At 39.9% G+C, this 19,820-nt stretch overlaps 1 protein-coding gene across 1 annotated transcript in view; it reads left to right on the forward strand.

The window, feature by feature from the left end:
• Positions 1-19,820, forward strand: part of DUSP22 (dual specificity phosphatase 22) — a 44,629-nt gene that overhangs the window by 15,728 nt on the left and 9,081 nt on the right. The window contains exon 4 of the mRNA XM_068931988.1: positions 14,363-14,412. Within this exon, the coding sequence (XP_068788089.1) occupies positions 14,363-14,412 (50 nt within the window). The remainder of the gene's footprint in view (positions 1-14,362; positions 14,413-19,820) is intronic.

The following is a 19,820-nucleotide window of genomic DNA, read 5'->3' on the forward strand; positions in this document are numbered from 1 at the left end:
ACATCTGCAATCCTTTTCCATGTAAAATAGCATTACTGAGGCTTGGACCACTGATTCCTCCTTCACCCCCTAATATAATACATCTAGGAGAGCACAGCATCGTTAGGTCTCAAGCACTTGAATATGAGGTATTATTCCATGTTTTACGGAAGGGAAACTGACCTGAAGAGTTGAAATGACTTGGCTTGCTGTGTCATTTGGAGCAGTGAAAGAGCTGAGACCAGGCTGAAGGTCTTCTGTGCTTCACTGTTCTGCTTTCCTCTTTATGTCACTTTACCTTTGGAGGAGGGCAGTGTGGCTGGGCTATGTTTAAAATCTTGCTCTTTTGTTATATATCTGGAACTGCTTGTCCCCCTGAAAACTTATTTCTCCCTTCCCTGCATTCTGCTTTTCACCAAATATGGCAAAGTAGTGGGTAAGGCAATTGTTGGTGCTGCTCCTCAGAACCTGCTGGGAATATCTGCTTTTCGCTCTCTTCATGTACAAAGTCTCCCGTGGATTCAGTCCTTAAACTGCAAAATTTCTACTTGCTCCCAAGCAAATCAGTAGGTAGGCTGAACAAAAGGTCTCCCTACCACGTCACAGTCAAACCAAAAATCAAGTCAATAGTGAATTCAGGGTCAACTTTGAACTTAGAAGTCTGCTAAAGCAGAGCTTAAGCTGTTGATTTTATGCTAGTGTCCATTTGACTTGTGCCTGATGATTGCTAGTTCTGAAACATACTGAATTCCAAGACTGCTCTTAATTGAAGCAATATATGGTTGTATTGACTGAGGGAGATGTATTTTGGATACCTTCTGCATGCGTTTCCTCTAGGTGGTTGTTCCATAAAATAAATAGAAGCTTGCTTTATTATTATGATTAGAAAGGAAGGAAGACTAGTTATGGCATAGTTCAGCTGCAGCCTCAGGTCACCACTTTTGGTAGTGGTGGTAGTTTTGGCAACCCACACACCACCCCCTTGCTTGTGGTGGTGCATCTGTTTGTGGGATTGCATGCTGAGCAGAGCTGGTCTGTGTTAAATATAACTAAGTCACTATTTCTTCCTCCAGCGCACCCCCCCCCCACCCCACAAAAAGCATGAAGGAGTATATCTGCCTGAGTCAGTTCCCCAATCTGGTTTACTATACAGTCTCTGGGAAACTGCAGTGACATGGGAATAGTAGTTGCTGATGTGAGGATGGGATTGCTGAGTTCACCCCTTGCTACTAACAGGACTATTTCCCCAACTGTGCATGCAGCATATACCTTTATGTGCCAGTGGTGTGGAAAGCAAGTGTTAATGCTTCTCCTCTTTTTTTTTTTTAACTGGAGAAAGATTGCAAGTTCCATTTTTCTGGAAGCAAAATTGATTATTATTAATTGCCTTGTTGTTCATGGTCTTACTGCAGTGTTTGCTTGCAACTAAATGCTTTTGCTGAGGAACACGGACCTAGAAAGCATCTATTATTTTGTGTTAATTCCTTTATTATTTACATCTTTGCCAGGTTGTAGTTAGGTTTGTTCACAGCCTGTGTATCCCACACTATGCTTGGGGTTTGTTCTCTGGCCCATTAAAGTCACATGGGAATGCTTCTCCTCTGGGTCTCACTCTTCCTCTTTTCCCCCAGAAAAAGGAAACTTTCCATTTCTGTGTTGGGAAATGGGGGCTTACATTTGTGTTCAGGTATTCGTTATTCTGACCTTTAATCATGGAACTGCTGTGACATGAGACCCTTTTGTCGGAAGTTCCCTCTGTGTGTGTGTGTGTATGCATGTGTATATATGTATTTACACACACACTCATGCAAACATTGGTCACCTCTAAGAAGCTGTTTCTTCTTCAATTGCAGTAGTTGCATTTGTCTTCTGGTGACAATATTTCATCTTAAGCATTTCCTAGTCAACCTATAGGAAATGTTACAAGTATTTCATTAAACAAAGCTTTTTCTACAAGACATGAAAGGTAAGCGTTTTTAGGTTCAGAATCAGTTTAATACGTTATTGAAGTGAATTTGGCATTTTTTTGACTGTGAAACAAAGGAATATGGTCCTCAAAGAAGTGGCAAATTACCCACATCTTGCTTGTGAGATTCTGAAGTTTCAATATTGATTCTTTGTTTTGATGCAATAATACTTCTGATGGAGCACTTCATTAAATTTGATAACATTGGGCAGGAAATGAGACTGACCAGTCTGGTTTCATTGTCCATATTGTGTAGGAACAATACTGAAGAAATGAAAGCAAATTTCAGTATATGTGGTGAACACCAACTTGCTACATGCTGTAAAAAAAAAAAACAAAAAACAAAAAAAACTTCCATTTTAATCACTTACGGCATTGCCCCTCTCTGCCTGTGTGATGCTATGTACTATTTTTACCTGATTGTGTTTAAAATATATCTTTTAAATTATATTTTTTCCTCTGTGCTTTGTACACTGCAGGATTTAGAAATATGTTGCTTTAGTTCCTCAGAGCTTATCAACTCACTAGAAAATGATTGAAGAGTTCTGCAAAAAACATTTGTTATATTCATTTGATTTTCAAAGTATGTGCGTATTGAGGAGAAATAATTTAAAAAGAATGTTTTCATTGGAATTTGATTTCAAAAGTTGATCTTAATAATCATTTACAAGTCGTCATGAACTTGTGATTTATAGGTTGCTCATAAGCAAAAGTTGGGCTTGGGAAGCTATTGCTAACTTTCAAGTTGGAGTAACTATGGAAAAATAGGTTTAAAAATCAGTCGGAATATAAAACTTTATAGCTTTAGACATTGGCAGTCTTCATTAAGTACAAGGCATAGAATTGTTTTATAAGACTTTAAGTGATTTAGACTGAAAGGAATTTGCCAAAATCTGGACTATCTTGCAAAATTGCCCCTTAGTTCTTTTTGTATAAATAGTTTCGGGGAAACTTGTCCTTTAATAAAAGCAAGCTGAAATTAATTTATATTCAAAAAGTGTCATTTCAGTTAAGTACTCCATTGCTCTACAATATCTTAACCACTTAGGTAAGCATTTTGTAGTTTAAAGATCCATCTATACAACTCCATCAGAAAAACTGTAGGTTAGTGGGGGTGTGTCCAAGAAAAAGAACTGCATGCAGTGTGGAACAAGGTTTGTTATTTTGCACGAAAGTCATCCCCCGAGTAAGTGTGGTGTCTGACGGTATCGTGTCCATTGTCGCACAGACATGGAGGTGATAGCCCTGGTGAATCAAGTTGGCTCCTCCGGAACGCTTTGGACAGCTGCCCATGGAACAGTCACAGATGTTCTGAAAATCCATACAAAAGCCCTGTACTGGGGAGAATCTTGCCACCTGCTTTCTAATCTATCTCAGCTAGTTCAGATCTCTACTCAGAATGTGAGAAACAGTGAATGGTAGATGGGAAAACAGATATCTGAGAGTGTGCTTTAATAATTACATAACTGACAGTGACCTGGTGGATCTCGTGGTAAAACTCTCTTTAAAACCAGGACAAACAACTTTTGGGACTGGACACCAAAAGGCCAAAAGTCAGACCTGACTTTTATGGTATGCTGATATCCTAACCAAGCTGGTGCAGTCAACAGAGCCACTCAGGTGCAGTCCTTCAGAATCCACAGATGATGTGGAAGTGCTTAACTAATCCTGAGCAATTCTTCCCCCTGCCTACAGACAACCTATTGCTTCAAAAAAAACGGCTAGGCAGATTAGAGCTTTTGCTTTAATTGCCCCTGCAGCTGTAGCTCTTAGAGATATCTCTGAAAAGCTGGGAAAAAGCCTATAGGGGCATTCCTGTCAAGTCCAAAGTTCTCCACCTGGTAGAACTTTTCAATAAATGTCAGAGGATACAAAATACAACAAACCCACGTTGCTACTGTTGTGCAGTACACAGAGCAAAATAATACCGCATCGACCTTTATCCGTTTTAGTTATTCTGCAGCATTGAATCTGAGTCTATGAAATTTTGTGTTGCTTGATCTGAATGAAGGAGATAAAGGCAAATCTTGTTTACGAGGTGTCTGATTAAAAGTCCATTGAAGTTAAGGCTGTTTGTGTGGACTTTCCTGGCATTTGACCCTATTCCAAGGGATGGTACTTGGAGACAGATGTAAGCCCAAACCAAACAGGATTTTGGTATGGATTGTGCAGCCGCTTAAATACAGGTGCATCCCTTCCCTGGTAGTGTGTGCTGTGCTGGACAGCAGTGTGCAGCAGCTGAGCTTGCAGCATCCTTAATTCTCACTGTCATCTGCACATGACCGCCCCCTGCCCCTCCATCCCAACCTCTCTCTTTTTTTTGTGGGGGTAGTTAATTCAAGTGGGCTTTGTATTCTGGTCCTTGATCTGTCCAAGGCTCTTCAATTGAGAAGCCAGTTGTGACTTTGTGTGTGTGTGTATTGCATACACCTGTCCATCAGGAAACAGACTGAAACTACTAGCTGCTTTCACACGGGCCACCACGCATTTGTCAGTTGCTAGTAATTTTGTTGCTCTTGACCCGCATCAGAGGCTTAACCTAGTAAACGTATGAATTTTACCAGCCCTCTATGGCTATGGAGTCCTTTGACATTAATTTATTTATAGCATTGTCAGACTGACCACTGCTACATCACAGGAAGCTCTATATGCTGCACTCATCTTGGAGACACTCTAATGATCACAGTGATTTGCGTCTTAAATCAGCAAGAGTTTACCTGGGCCTTCCTATGCTGTCGCAAGAGTTTTCCCTTGTTCACTCTCTTTACAACAAATTGCATTAACCGTAGGCTTTTGTGTGTGTTCCGCTCCAATATGCGTGTGAATTTTGTTTGTGCTTTCTGTTGCTAGAGAATATTCATTTTGTTTTGTTTTTTTGATGAGGAAAGGATATATCATAGTAGTTTCAATTAAAGTCATTCAGATGAAGTACAAGTGGGTTGTTCTGAAATCCCAGCAAAACACGTTTGTTTTGGATTGGAGGAGGAGGGGATGTTGTCATCTTTCTTTCTGCCCAGCACTGAAGCTGTCTTAAATTCTAGATATCTCCGTTTCATGGGTATAGCCAGTCTGTGTCCCTGTGCAAGCCTTGCTATACCAGCAGGTGATACTGATCTATGCAGATGTTTCTGTTCCAAGTCCTGTGGTTTGCTGGATTTCTTCAACCAAAAGGGTAATTCAAAAGCACTGCACAGAATTGTTTGAATGTTGCACTAATGTCTTCTTGTTGCTGAGAAAGTAATCTGTGATGCCTATGAAACATCCACCCTTCTTTTCCTCTACTTCTCTTGTAATGTTTGTTTTTTAGGTTATATGGCTGTTTTCTTCATTCTGCAGTTAACCAGAGCACCTGCAGGGGACAGTTATTCTTTTTTTTCTGTGGTATTGTGATGCCATTAACAGTGTTGTCTTAATCTGGTGCATGCTGTCTCCAGAACAGTGGTTTCCGTCTCCCTTCATCTGAATTGATAACTACCTAAAGCTTTAATAAAGTAGGTGGGTGGTGGAGGTAGGGAAGAGCTCATTTGCAACTGAGCTACCCACCTTTCTTGACCAGTTTGTTAGCTTGTGCAGCCAGAACAGTTTAAATTAACTGTATCTTTGAAATTAAAAAAACCTTCCAAGGCCAGGTCATTTTATAAGGAAGTTGGATCCCAAATTAAATTTTCCTTGCACGTTTAAAAATTTCAGTCAGAGTAGAAGTATGGTTTCAAATTCTCAGTCTCTAAGAAACTGACCTCAAGGGAAAGGGAAGAGCAAAGTATTCTAAAAGATTCAACAGAAAGGTTTTTTAATCTTTCATATTCCTCCAATAAAAAGCCAAACACATTAATAGAAAAGAGTACAACCAACAAAAAGATGCTGCAGTTGGAACAGAACTAGTAAGTAAGTGTGAGGAGTACAAGTTGTAGAAAATTAAGGTTGTTAGAGAAGCTATATAAATTCTCTGCACCAATTTTGTCTGCTGAATGCTGTGACATATCTATTTTGGAAGATATTAAGGATGAGACAGTTACAACTGGGGAAATCAATAGAGAAAGTGTTGGATCAAGTCTGTGAATTAAAAAAAAAAAAAAAAAAAGACTGGCTTGTAAATCCAGACCTTTGGAGGAAACTGGAGAGCTAAGTGGCTGAACACCTATTAAAAGCCAAGAAATGTTTCCAGAATCAAATGGTCATAGCCTGCAGACCTACTATAGATAATGCATTCGTATCAGCCTCCATAAAATCTGAATTCTCACTTTTTAAGCCTGGCTGGATATTGCAGTTTTAGTTGGACATGATAGCCTTGCATGCAAAAGGAGGTAAAAGGGGATAGAGGATCTGAACTGGCCGCTCAGTGCGATGCAAGTAATCTTCCTCCAAACAGTTTTTGGATGTTATTTTTGCTGCTACTTTGTTTTTTTTTCTTTCTTTCCCCCCCCCCCCCCCCCCCCCCCAGAAACTGCTACCTGTCTGCTGTTAACACTTAAGAACCCGATGAGGTTTACTGTTGAAGGGCTTTTACTGAAACTTTGAAGGGGAAACTTTTCAGTCTCTAATTCCATCTCTCCATCACCAGTTTGTGGTAGCTTCTTTCTCTATCACGCCTGCACAGTCTGGATGGGTTCCTTTTTTTTTTTTTTTTGAGTGGTGATGGAGGGAAGGGGGAACCCTATACTGAAACGAAAGAAAAGATTCCTGTCCCCTCTAACTGATACAACTGGGAGTGCTGAAGGATTTCTTAGCGCTTGCGTCTTTGGTTCTGAAATCTAAGGGAATATCCCCACACAGAAACCAACCCAGAAAGCATTTGCCTGGACTCAAAAGCACAGCACTGCATAACAAGACATAGCTAAATAGGGAAATACTAGGAAACCAGTCAGCCATGCTTTTCTTTTTTTTGTGAGTGTACACTAATTCTGGACAGATGCTGCTCAGTAACTGAGAACCTCTGGTCTGTTAAAACTATTTCTATGCTGGATAGCATACAGAAGCCTTCAGCTGTAGGAAGATATTCATATAAACAAATTGCTTCTTGACGACATGATGAGAAAAGTCATCCCTCCTAGGTATGTCTGGGGAGCATATTCTCTGCACAGGTTCTGTTGGCTTTTGTACCTAGGCCAGATACTTATGGCAACTCTTAAAGAGCAAGATGGCAAGGCAGCATGCAAAATCAGAGGTGCAAATATCACATCACAAGGTCAATACTATCATATAAAGATCAGACTTACAAACTGTTAATTCAGTCAAATTAGACTTGCACTAGGTTCTTGTTATCACCAGTGTCAGAAACTGTCAATTTTCAACCATTAGGCTACCATCAAGAGGACAGGTACAAGGGCCCCTTTTTATCAAAAACTTAACTTTCTTATATGTTTCACTGCTTTTTCATGGTAAGGATTTCCCCTCATGAGATGTTTCAGAAGACCATGCTGAGCAAAACAGCTACCATTTTTCTTTCAGGTATTGCAGCACCAGCAGATTCTGTATAGTAATGTCCTGTCTGGCTTTGGCTCTGCTTATGAAGTTGGGCACTCTGACTAATTTTTCAAAAATGACTTTGGTGGCCCACTAAGAAGCCTCCAAAAAACTTCCACAGAGCAGCTTTTAAAGTGTGTCAAACTGGGCCTTCACCCTGAGTCACCCTTGGCAGAAGCTGCTGTGCTGATACGCTCAATTAGTTTGTTTAATTTGCTCAGCTAACGCTAATTGTTTTGGGGGAAAGGACATTTCTTCAGTGGGGGATGGCAGGGAGGAGAGGACAAGGACCACTTGAAGCTTTCAATGGCGAGTTGCTTGTATGAGGGATTTTTAGACCTGCAGAAGCCTGGGCTGGTGTTGCTCAGTGATTGGCTACTGCATTGACCAGAACAGGGCAAACCTTCTGACCCATCCTGTGCATGGGAGTTGATCTGGGGTATTAATTTATGTCTGTAATGTGAACATATTGCAGAAGTGTAATGATTGTGTGCCAATATTCCCTGAAAGAGAGAGGCAGCTTGGATATATTAATGTATTGTGGTACTCTGAGATCCTCTTTAGAGTTAGTGACCAAGTGTGATAGGTACTGCTCAGATGTTAGATAAATTCACCCTAACATGCCTGGAGGGTTTGATACGCCATGTAGTCAAGGCAGATTAACAAGGTCCTTCCTCTTAGTTGAAGTATGTAGCCCTGTGAATGCTCTTAGCATGTCCTGAAGCAGATAAAACCCTTTTTAATGGGAACTTATTAATGTTTTCTCCCACCTTCCATTCCCCTACATGAGCCAGGTTAGAATTAAAAGTAGCACGTGCAGCTCTGAGTAAGGAAAAAGTCTTAACTTTTAAACAGTTCTCTCGTGTTACAATTTTAGGAAGGGGGGTTTGCAGGAAAGATGGGGAAGAAGAGGTGCAGGGCTTTAGTAGGACACTATTTGTTTGCGTTCAATGCTTTCCAGCCTTAATGATAAGGACTTTTCAAAAGTGTCATTGAGACTACTTCTGAAGAATACCGTGAACAACCTTTGCACATAACATATCTTGTAAAAGCTATTGTAGTATTCAAAATAACACAAACTAAATTTATGAATTTTATTACAGGAGCTTCTCACTTTCAATGATTCACATTCTTCAAGCAATTTCAATTTCATTCATTTATAATATTTTTTCAAAACCAAACCTGAATATTGTTCACTAAAGTCAATTAGTGGTTGTGTTTTTTTCTGAAACACAAATGTATTTTCTATGAGTCATTAATAAAATCAACACCAATGGTGATTGCTACAGAAAGTAACTGAAAGGACACACAAACGGTTGAATGGTTTTCAGTTTAGCAGGTTCAGTTTGGTGCATTACTGGACAGAACTCTTGGTAAACTCTTGTTGGTTTGGCTTGAGAAAGCTTTGTGCTGGCTGTTTCCCACTTTAGCTTTTTTGCTGAAATGCCCCTAAACAAAAATAAGTTCTCCTGTCCTCATCTGTTGATGTGACGACTCAAATTAACACATGGTTTTTGACTAACCTGAAAGAACTTGCCAGGTGCTGGAGGTTTTCTATTTGCATCTGGGTTCACAATTTTAAGCTGAGGGTTTTAGGTTTAAAAAAAAATTCTTGGAAGTCGTTGATGGTATCTTTACATATATTTAAATAGAGAGGTTTAATGCCAAAAATATAATCCTGCTCTTTTAAAAGTATTTTGTTTCTTTTTTTTTTTTAAGTCTCCCCAGGAGAGTAGAAATTTTGTAATTTGAGGTTCCCCCCTGCCCCAATATCCTCACCTCTAGGTAAGGTTTCCTGTGCTAATTAGAGCTACAGAAATGATAAATATACAGCAGTGAAGGGGACAAAGTACTGAAGTACATCTGTAAAAAACACTGCTTTAAAACACCACTAAATATGAAATAAAGAGTAGAGTTTATAGTCCCTCCTCATAGTCTTGTGCATATAGTTTAACTTGTTAGAGTACTCAAAGTTTAAAAGAGGACTGTCCAGTGTTTTTATATAACATAAACTGAATGTTAGTATGATTTAGGCTGCAGTCAAATTGAGCATCGTTCTTAATGACTTCAGAATGTCTTTGATCATAATACAGGAGCATATATATGTCCATATATATGCTGCATTCCTTCCACAGCACTGTTCTTTGAACCTCATCCTGTTTGGAGTTGAAATTATTCTTAGTATTGTGAGATCAAATTTCTACGTGCTCTTTAGAGATCCCATTCTCAGTCATTGACCTATTATCTGACATGTAGTTCATGTAGATGTGTCATTTTGCTACTACAAAATTCTGCATGTTCCACTATGAAAACCTAAATGCCAGTTTTTACAAGTTTGGTTAAAACGTAGCTGGAGTCTTTCTTTTGTAAGCTATAGGTGAATACAATAGAAATGGGCTGTTTGAACTGGATTGTTACTTTTTGAGTTCTTCATATGAATTACTGAATTTAAAAACAAAGATATCCTTTTTTGAAACTAATGAAATGAGAAAGGTGTTGCATTGTAATCTAAATGACTTTTTCAAATGTGAAATAACTGTTCAGATTCCAATCCTAACAGATAAGCATCTGAACTAATTAGAAACTTGAAAATGCTTCCAATTCTGTTAATAGCTTTTAAGCTTTAGCATAAAACATCTGCATATATGTATGTGCGCACCTAATTTTTTTTTTTTTTTCAGTACCTCAACTTTCATTGTAGCAGGACTGGCTTAGTTATAGAATCTATGATGAAATTGTGCAACTGTGTAGTCATTGTTTCTCAAATAACAGCGAATTTTAGAAATTTTACTTAACTCTCGCTTGTTTCAACTTTGACAATCTGGAAATCATAATACTTGCTCTAGTTTTGTTAGCTCTCACTGTATCGGTTTAACTGTAGCATTTAGTTTCAGGGCCTAAGAGAGACAAATCTAGTTTTGGTGGTTACTCTGCTGAAACAGAAAACAGAAGAGTAAATGATGTTTTATTATATTGATTTTATAGTCTTAATGCTTTAAATGCACTAAGTGGAACAGGATTGCTTGTAATCGATAAGGGCATCGATGAGGGTCCTTATGTGAATAATAAGAAACAAGTTTAGAAAGTGTACGCATGGAGGGTAGATGTTTGTAGGTAAAGGTGGTTGTTGTAGAAAGGAATGTGACCAATGATTTAAAAGTAACAACTGGAGAGTAGTAGTGAAATGAGAAATGACACAAGCTGTGTTCACCATCTCTCATTGACCTAAGAGCTTTGATTTGATCTGGGAGTATGTAAGTTGAAGTAGTACAATACCTGTTTTGTGTTATCCCCTCCTTCTCCCCCCGCATAATTTTTAGGGAATTATGTCTTTCCTAGGGGGAAAAGCAGTGTCCCTTTTTTTTTTTTTTAAACAAACAAAGAATTGATGAGTTAACATCAATTTTGTATTTTGTCTTCCCGTGTTAACTAACATAGCATTTTAGTTCAACTTTAGGCGTTGCATTCGCAAACAGTAAAGCTTCTTGAATCAAAGTAGAGATCAGGTACTGTTTCCAGAACCTACTGAAAATTTCACTGGGAAATGGTCTACTTGACTTTTCCAAAATCTTTTGTTTTGGCTTATGACATCTTGGTCACTGTGTTTCAATGGTTGTTGTTGCCTTCATATATCTTATACTTTGCAGTTCTAGAATGGTAAGCAAACTCTGCTAGATACTAAAATAGTGATACCTGTATCTTTCCTGCATGCTAGTAGCGCGTTTAAAATGTTGCAGAACTGACAGTATTTACTTGTTCTGTTGACGTGAACTGTTCTGCTCTGAGAGGTCCCTTTGGGAGAATTCTTAGATGTTATCTGCAGGGTATGTGCACAGGAAGGACAACAGTGTCTTGAGGCACAAACATACAAAAAACATTATGATCTTGGGTAGGCTTTACAAAAATGATCACAGACAGCAGAGTTCAGTAAGTAGCTTCCTATTGCCAATATCTTAAAGAAGGAAAAGGTGTCCAGCATATATGAGGCAAAACCAATTCCAGCAAGCAAAATCTGAATCTCTACACAGAAAATCCCTAGGACCTCATTTCAGAATACCTGTCCCATACAATCTTGTGCAGTTACTATATTTCAGTTATCTAGTTATGATGAATGAGATTTGACTTTTTTTTTTTTTTAATGAAGAGAAGTAAAACTTGGTAGGGTGGGATCCTCAGGAGTTATGAAGTCTGGCCAAACTGTGTTCGGGTCAAAGTCGCTGAGAGTTTCACTGTTGATTTTTGTGGGAGCAGCGTGAGGTCATTGTACAGTACTTTTGAGATCCCACCTCTAACTATTTCTGAATTGAGTGTGTAATTATTTCCTCACAGGGAGGAGTCCATCACCACAGCCTTCCAAAAACGTGCATTGGTCAAAGTACTAAATTCCAGTAACTTTAACCTTCTCCTGTTTGAGAATATGTATTAATTGGACTGATAGACTGATGCTGAGCATTTGTGAACACAGTAATGAAAGGCATGTTGTAGGCTTTGCTGGAAGTTGTAGGTGCTGAAGACCTCCAGGATCAGACTCTGGATGAGCCATTCAGTACCATGTGTGGTCTCTCGTATGCTAGTTTCATGCTTGCTTTGTGGTAGTGGGAACTAGCCAACCGTGCCAAAAAAAAAGAACATTGTGGGTCTTAAACTTGTGCTGGTGCTACTTCTGCTTTTAAAGTGAACATGATCTGAAAGCCCCTCCGCGCTTGGTCTGTGAAAAGCACTCAACACGTGCCGTAGCTTCTGAAATCTGTGGACCAGCTTGAATCAGTTCAGCAGGAGTGAACGTTTTGTCCTATAGTGCATGCTGGAGTTAACCCGTCTCCTACCTATGTTTTCTTTTGATGATGCAGAATTAATGGCATGGAGTTGTCTAGAGGTGTGGGGGAAAGAAGAGCATGTAAATTTACTTTCAGGTCACAAGTCCCAATTCTACTGGAGTGACTCACTTGAAGTGATGCTAGTGTCAAAGATAAACCTCTCAGATGCATCATGCAAGAAGATAATTACTGTAATTATCTGTCATAAGATAATTATCATCGTTGGCTCAGCTGCCTATCAGTTTATAGACTATTGCTACATTCCGTTTCTAAACGAATACGTCTACACTGTGTGCTGTGGAGCTATTCTGCTGTTCCACAGCAGGCCTCCTTTATGCTGGCGTAGGGCAGGATGGACTTGTCACCTGTTGATGTGGTTCCCTCCAGCAGCAGGCTGCTTCAGTTTGCTAGCTGACTTCCTTCCTATTCTCTTTCCCCTCAGCTGTCTTTTGCCATGCAGCTCCCATGCAAACCACCCCATGTTCTCAGTGCATTGGTTTGGCATCGGCACAAGGGTGCCTTCTCCCTCGTCAGGCACTGCCACATCCCCATCTCCTCACTCAGTGTCTGTCTCCAAAGTCTTCCACGCTCTGGCTGTACGTTCCCCGAACTCGACAGCTGTAGACAGCAAGTGTCTCTGCTCTGGTTGTGGCATGCTAGGTTTGGCCTGTCAAAGCGAGGAGGTCTGGCAAAGCATGAAGGAGGCAGGGCAGGCTCTCATTCGGGCAGGCTGAGAAAATGGTGCATTAAGTGGTGGTAAAGAGGTGGGGGCAAGAGATCACCACATCCCTTCAGGCACAGTGAATGAAGTTCATGCATCGTGCAGAGGGTAAGGAGGATAGTGCATCATGATGCTGGGGGTCAGGACCTTTTATGAAAGGAGTTATTACTCTTTGGTGTAGTATAGCAAGTAAAGTAACAAAGTGTGTGTAGGGGGAGGGTAAAGAGGGATTTCTGACCCAACTAAACAAAGGTAGTATTTGAGAAGATGCTGCCTCAGGTAGCCATCATAGTTGAGCAGTGAGCCTTTCACTCTCTACCCCAAATGGCAAATGAAATGCCTGGAAGAGGCATGTTATGTTTCAGCTTGTTTGGCAAACATATCGCTTGAAGGATAACTTATAGACAGGCTGTATGATTCGCCATGTGTGTCAGTGTTTGAACTGCGTGCTTATGAAGGGGACTTGCATTGTTACAGAGAGATAACCTAAGGTGCTTTTTGTGGTGGGCTTTTTTCTCTGAATCCTTATCTTAACAAATACATCTGAAAAATTCATAACTTGATATCAAGTATATTTGATAAGTAGAAAGACGTCCAATGATTTACTTTTTGTGTTCTTGGAAGCCCCATTTGAGAAGTCAGTTGAATATGCTTTTCAGAAGTGTTTTTTCTTAACAGTCATAGGAGCAAGACAAGCTTTTGGTGGGGGGAACTGTTAAAATGAGCGTTGACAATGCAAAGCAGGAGTGTATGATTATAGTGTTGTTTTAAATACACACTGTAACACTTTTAATATATCAGAAATGGTTATCTAACTTCCCTAACTGATCATGTAACTCATTATGATAGCTGACTAAGAAAGTGAGGCTGACTTTGTACAAGAAAAGCATGAATTTTACAGTTGTCCTTCTCGAAGTCCCCACCCCCCTCTCCCCCAAAAGATAAACCCCTGTTGCTTTTCATTTTACTTAGTTTGTAAACTAGGTAAGGAAAAACGATTGCATGGAATTAAAAGAAATTGCTCTTCACAATTTTCAATTGTAGTATCTGATCTGAGAAAGCAAAACAGGAGAAGATGCAACTTAGTTGTACTAGAAATGTAAAAAGAATTAGATTTTGAATATGAGGTTTACACCCTTTTAGTAAAGACACTTCTATTTTTAAAAAGCTTGTTCCTGGACTTTGGGGCAAGCATGACTAAGCTATATGATGGTGTTTTAGCAACAAAGGAGATGCAAAACCAGTGTTTTAAAATGTGGCTGCATAGAGATGATCTCCTCTTGTCTGAATAATGGTACACCTTTCTCACAATAGTCAATAAAACTGCAGCAGTCTAGAGCAGAACTCATGCACTAATAGCTGACAAATATATTTATCTTGATATTTTCTTCTCATTCCTTTTACTTCTTCACACAGGGAGTGAAGTATCTGTGCATTCCTGCTGCTGACTCGCCCTCACAGAACTTGTAAGTTTTCTTTAATAATAAAAAGCAAAAACCTAGAAGTCCCACAATACTGTGGTGCCTGTTTTATAATGCGCTAAAGGATCTGTTTCTGATCTCTCCTAAGTATTGCACTAATATGTTCTTAATCTGTTAAAAAAACACAGCAAGGTCGTCTTGCAGCTGCTTTGGTTCTGATCCTCCTTTTTGTGTGTAAGGGTTTGTGGGAGGGTCAGTGTGTGAACACTCTTCTGCATAAGTAGCCTTAAACTTTAGGGATTCCTCAGTGAGTCTGCTCTTAATTATTCCCAGCTTATTCCAGTCATTGTTTTTGTAGATCTTCTTGTCTGTTCTTTTTCATTAGCACTGTCTTTGGCCACTGTAAAGAAGAAAGCATTGAAAGAGATGGGGAGCCTTGTGGTTCCAAGGTTAGGATAAATTCTTTGCAGTGGGCCCTCAAAGTAGAGTGTCAGTGTGCAAACTAACCCTACAACTATTTGCTCTGGATTATCTGCTCCTTCCTTTGAAAACATCAGTGCTCTTCACTATTAGGTTGGTAGGGCGGAGAGTTTGTCTGCCCTAAAGCGATTCTTGCCCTGAAGACATATCTGCTGAAACTACCGTGTGCCAACCTCCCACTTTCTCATTTCTGTTAGTGTTAATTGGGTGAATAGCTGCTCTGAAATACCAATTGACATGTCCTTGGTTTTAATACTTTGAACCATTGAGCTGAAGGTACATGAGAAATCTTGATTCCAAAGAGTAATCAAAACACATTTTGTAAGAGAATTTGGATAGTAACCAACTTTTTCTTATAGAGCTCAATGTTTATGTTGGGGAGAGATGAGGGGGGTTTCAGCCACATCCTGCTAGCAAGTTTTGTAGAGAAACAGAAGTACTTGAAAGAGGCCTGGTATGTACGGAAGGAAACAGAGCACTGCTTTTCTCTCACATCATAGCAATATTCCGGCTGATGCTTTCGGTGGATATTTTTAGAGCATTTGTTTCTCGTACCCTAGAAAGATTCCAGTGGGGCATTTGATGTGTGTTGATTTGCCTTTTCATTCTGACACACTTCTGTTGTGATTAAAAAAAAAAAAAAAAGAAAGAAAGAAAAAGGAAAAAATCCACCAACGAAACACTTCCACCCTCCCCCGCAACCCCTAATTTTCAAGACAGGTTCAGTAATAAGAAAGCAGATCATTTTGCTTGTACCTTCTTCCCCCTCCTTCCTCACCATAGGAGTATGAAATACCTATAGAGGAGATTGATCAGTAAAAATTCAAGGGGTCCATGTTTCTTAAAAGCAATAGGATAGGGAATCATCAGTATTATCAGTTGCGCTCCTTTTAGAGCAGGATTTCAATTAAACAGTAGATTGTGATTTCTCAGTCCTTCTGATTTTGCAACAGTTTTGTGTGCTGCTTTGTCAGAGACCAGAAGCATAGGCAAGAAACTGCATTTGTGGCCTTACTGCTTAAAAAGAGGAGGAGTTTTTAATCCTTTTGTGAAGGAAAAAATCTGAGATTAGAGGGAAATACTCACATGGAGCTATCTTTATTGTCTTTTGGTACTCTGCAATTTATGAAACATTTGTGAAAATGTTTGGCAAATCTGCCTCCTATGTTAATAGAGATCTCGATCAATTCAGGAACAAAAATAGAAAGGACAACATTTCTGATGAATGTTAATGAACGTGATGAATGTTAATGTACAATTCAGCCCATCCCTCACTGTTACATATCACAGGATTATATTGAAAAGCCACCTCCAGCACTTAAACTGTCTGGCACCGTACCACAGCTCTTAAAGCTTCAGTAAGAAGATATAACATTTGCATGAGTGTTGTTTCTGTTGTGCTGCAGGCATCCACAATACTTACTTTGGTATCAGATGGTTGCAGGCAAACGTCATTACTTCTAATACCGATACACTTGATCACTTAAAATAAAACTTGATGAGTAACTGATTTTTCTTTTTGCTTTATACAATCCAGAACTTCAAGTAAAATGAAATCACGATGTCCGCAAGTAGCGATGCTGCTTGCTTTTCACATATGATCCTCTGAAGGCCAGAGAAAGCTATTTTTATTAAGTCTATGAGGATTCAATAAAATTTTATCAAACAGTAGTTTACAGTACAGTGTGTGCTCTTAGGAGGAAGAGATAGTTGGGGAGAAAGAAAGGGAATCTTTTTGCAAGCAACATCTTTATAGATCTATCTTCTTTCAAAGACAGATTCTGGTGGTGTTAGGAAAAAAAAATAGCACTGTGTTTTGTTGCAGGTTCTTGTGTTTTGTTAGCAATGGCTAGCAGGCACAACTGATGGGATGCATATTGGAGTCTTATCTGTCTGACTCAAAAGCAGGTTTGTCCAGAGACGTTTCTGAAACTCTGATGCTACTTTGCAACTGCTGGCAGCTTGAAAGGATTCGGCTGAAGGCTGTTAATCACTGAATTTGGGATTGTTAACTCTTAATTCACTTCAGCTCAGTTTTTCTGAAGCGAACTTTTGGTTTCTATGTGTGTAATACATGTGTACTTGCAGTAAACTTGTTTATTGGAGCCCCTTTCCTAAGGGGAATGAGCTGCAGTGAAATACAACAGGGTTAATCTATAGGTGTTCACTAAAGCGGCTGGAAAGCTTGCCCCTACTCCTGTTTTCTGCTCCTCCCTAGCGTATGAATGAAGCGGTTGCTTTTGAGACCTGAGGTGTTTCCTAGGACTTCAACGAGGTGGTTGTGTTTTGTTTGTTTGCTTTTTTGTCCCCTCCCCTCTTTCTGGCATGTGAGACTTTTACCTTGGGCCATTAACTTCCCCAGAAGTGGCATCTCCCGCAGAATCCACTACTACTAAGTTAATTCTGTAGAAATCGTATCTTCCCTTCCTGTCCTGTTCTAGCTAATTGTCTTAGGCTATGTATTTTTAAGGAGCTAACATCCAATTTGTTAGTGCAGCGGGGTTAAAATTAAAGTTTTGGTCAGGCTGCTAAGAGGTGACAATACAGAAGCTAGAGAACCTATTAAGAAAAGAAGTTCAGGTGGATCTTAGTTGCACTTAAATTGCAAAGGAAAGAAACCTCAAGATGGTTCTTCCTATCTGTTTTTGTGCTTTCTTTGTAACCTTTAAAACTCTTAGAAATCTGACCAGCAACTGTGATGTAGATCTGGGATCTGCCATCTGACTTGTTAGGGATTATCCGCTTTGTTAGTGGGTAAGTGTAGTTAATTTACGACGTGCTTGTAGGGGCCTTGTAACTGATTCTTCCTCCTGTGATGTTTACCGCTGTGGAGAAGATGCAGTTCAGGACCCACGTTTAAGCTGTGAGATGTAAAAGCCAGATACCTTGTAATAAATTGTCTTGAAGTAATTGTTCAAGTCAACAAATAGTCTGTAAATCGACACATTTGTCAAAATGTTTTCCTATTACATATGTTGATCAGCTATTTTGTCGTTAACATCAGATTTGCTGTTCTTTTATGTGTCTGTGCCACTTGCCACGCTGTTAACTGATCTTCAGAATCTCAGTTTGCCTATACAATAATTTGTGCCCTAACCCGAAAGTGAGTTTAGGTAACTGTGTCTGCTGAAGCCAGCAGAGACTGATGCAATAGTTTGTGGAAGAGGGCTTTTTTCCTCCCCTCTAACTATAAGTGAGGAAGGGTCATGGTTCTACAAAGTAGTGCTAATCACAAGCATGGCTATTTCTCTTGTAAATGTCTAAAGGCATTTATGCAAATTACAATTGACAGTGTTTCGGCAGACTGAGTGCCAGCCATAAGGAAAGGTGAATAAAACAATGAATGAAGCACATGGCTAGCTGTGTTTGGCACCTTGCAAAGGTGCTATGCTCATTCAAAGACTCTTTTCAACCTAAAGCGTCGAAGTGTTTAACCAAAACTTTGCTAGACCATTGAACTGAGAATACTGGTGTTTGGAGCTGCCTTGTTGGCAAGATTTTCTGGAGAGAGAGAGAGAAAAGAAGATGGGTGCATGAGAAGATTGGGGTGTGGTCAGGCCAGCCCTAACCAAGTTTCATTTGGTTAAATCCCTTTAATCTTGGACAAGCGCTCCTTCATTGCGCAATAGCAACAGCTCTTGCATGTGCAACCCATAGTCTGATTTGTCCTAAATTAATTTATATGAAGCTGGTAATATCCCATACAGACCTGCATGCCGCGATTTATTGGAACTCGGCCAGTGAACATGTTTTGGAGTAGCAGTCTGTTTCAAAGCTGAACAGAAATGCATTTGTAAGGCTTCCTTCCTCTTCTTCACTCATCCCATGTACTTGATCAGTTTCCCGAGAAAGGAAAAATCCTGAGCTGACCTGCTATCTGAAAGCTTGGGATTACATCATTCCTCAGGAGATCTTTTTCCAAATAAGTCACTCAAGCCTTCAGCTGTTCTGTCCACATTGTGTTCAGTGATGCAAGGAATGCCTTGGAGAGGGAGTCCGGGGCTTTGGACTCCCTCTTTTTCCTTAGACACCGTTGCCTTTGCAGGTTCCACAGGCTCCATCACTCCTTTGCATTACTTATGTCCTCCTCCAGCTCTGCGCGTCTATAGTATCAACAGCTGGGCAGGAAGGGAAGCTTCCTTTTGTTTGGGCATTCTTGATTTTTCTGTGGCTGCTCATGTTGGGGCTGAAGGGTTTTTTTTTTTTTTTTTTTTTTTTATTAACCCTTGTGGTAAAACATTCACTCAGAGAGGGGAAACATCTTGAGTATAGGACATTGCTTTCATGGGTGTTGAGTGCAGCATGCTTTTAGGTTTATCTTTGCCAGTAAGCCTGTGACTGAGTGTCTCGTTAAGGAGCTCTCTCCTCTGCATATGTGCTGCACGCATCGCTACTGATTAAGTTGCAGGAGCACTCGAAGGCCACAGTTGAACTTCAGTTCCACTGAACTGTGAGGTGCTGCTTGCACTTGTAATGAATTGCAGGCCGTGCCAAAGGTTTTGCAGCCTGAAAGGCAAAGGCAGGGGTGAATGACTTGGGGTGGGGATGCTAAGAAGTGAGGCTGCAAATTTGCTGTGATGTTTGCAGTTTGCTGCTGGTAGAGGTTGTCAGTTCCTTTCCTTCAGGTTTGCCTTAGTTAAAATGAAGAGGCATATGTAAAGGATAATGAGTGTGGCTGTACAATTTGTAAACTAAGTATTTATCTTCTCCACATGTTCTCCTACACTACTTAACAAGAAATAAGCTGCAGGCAGGGCTTGGCTGATACCCTAAATAAGGGCAGGCAGAAGGGGCACAGCTTATACTGAGATCTGAAAAATCTAGGAGAGGAATTTTGCACCTAATGCTAGGTGCGTTTGAGGAAGCTGATGCAATAAGCCTAGAAATAGTTGATGTATAGGCAAATTTGGGAGGTACTGAGATTTTTCATAGCAGGGATAGAAGGGAGAGGTTTGAGGCAAAGAAGGAAGACG

Source organism: Struthio camelus, chromosome 2 (genome assembly GCF_040807025.1).
Source record: "Struthio camelus isolate bStrCam1 chromosome 2, bStrCam1.hap1, whole genome shotgun sequence".
Classification (NCBI taxonomy): Eukaryota; Metazoa; Chordata; class Aves; order Struthioniformes; family Struthionidae; genus Struthio; species Struthio camelus.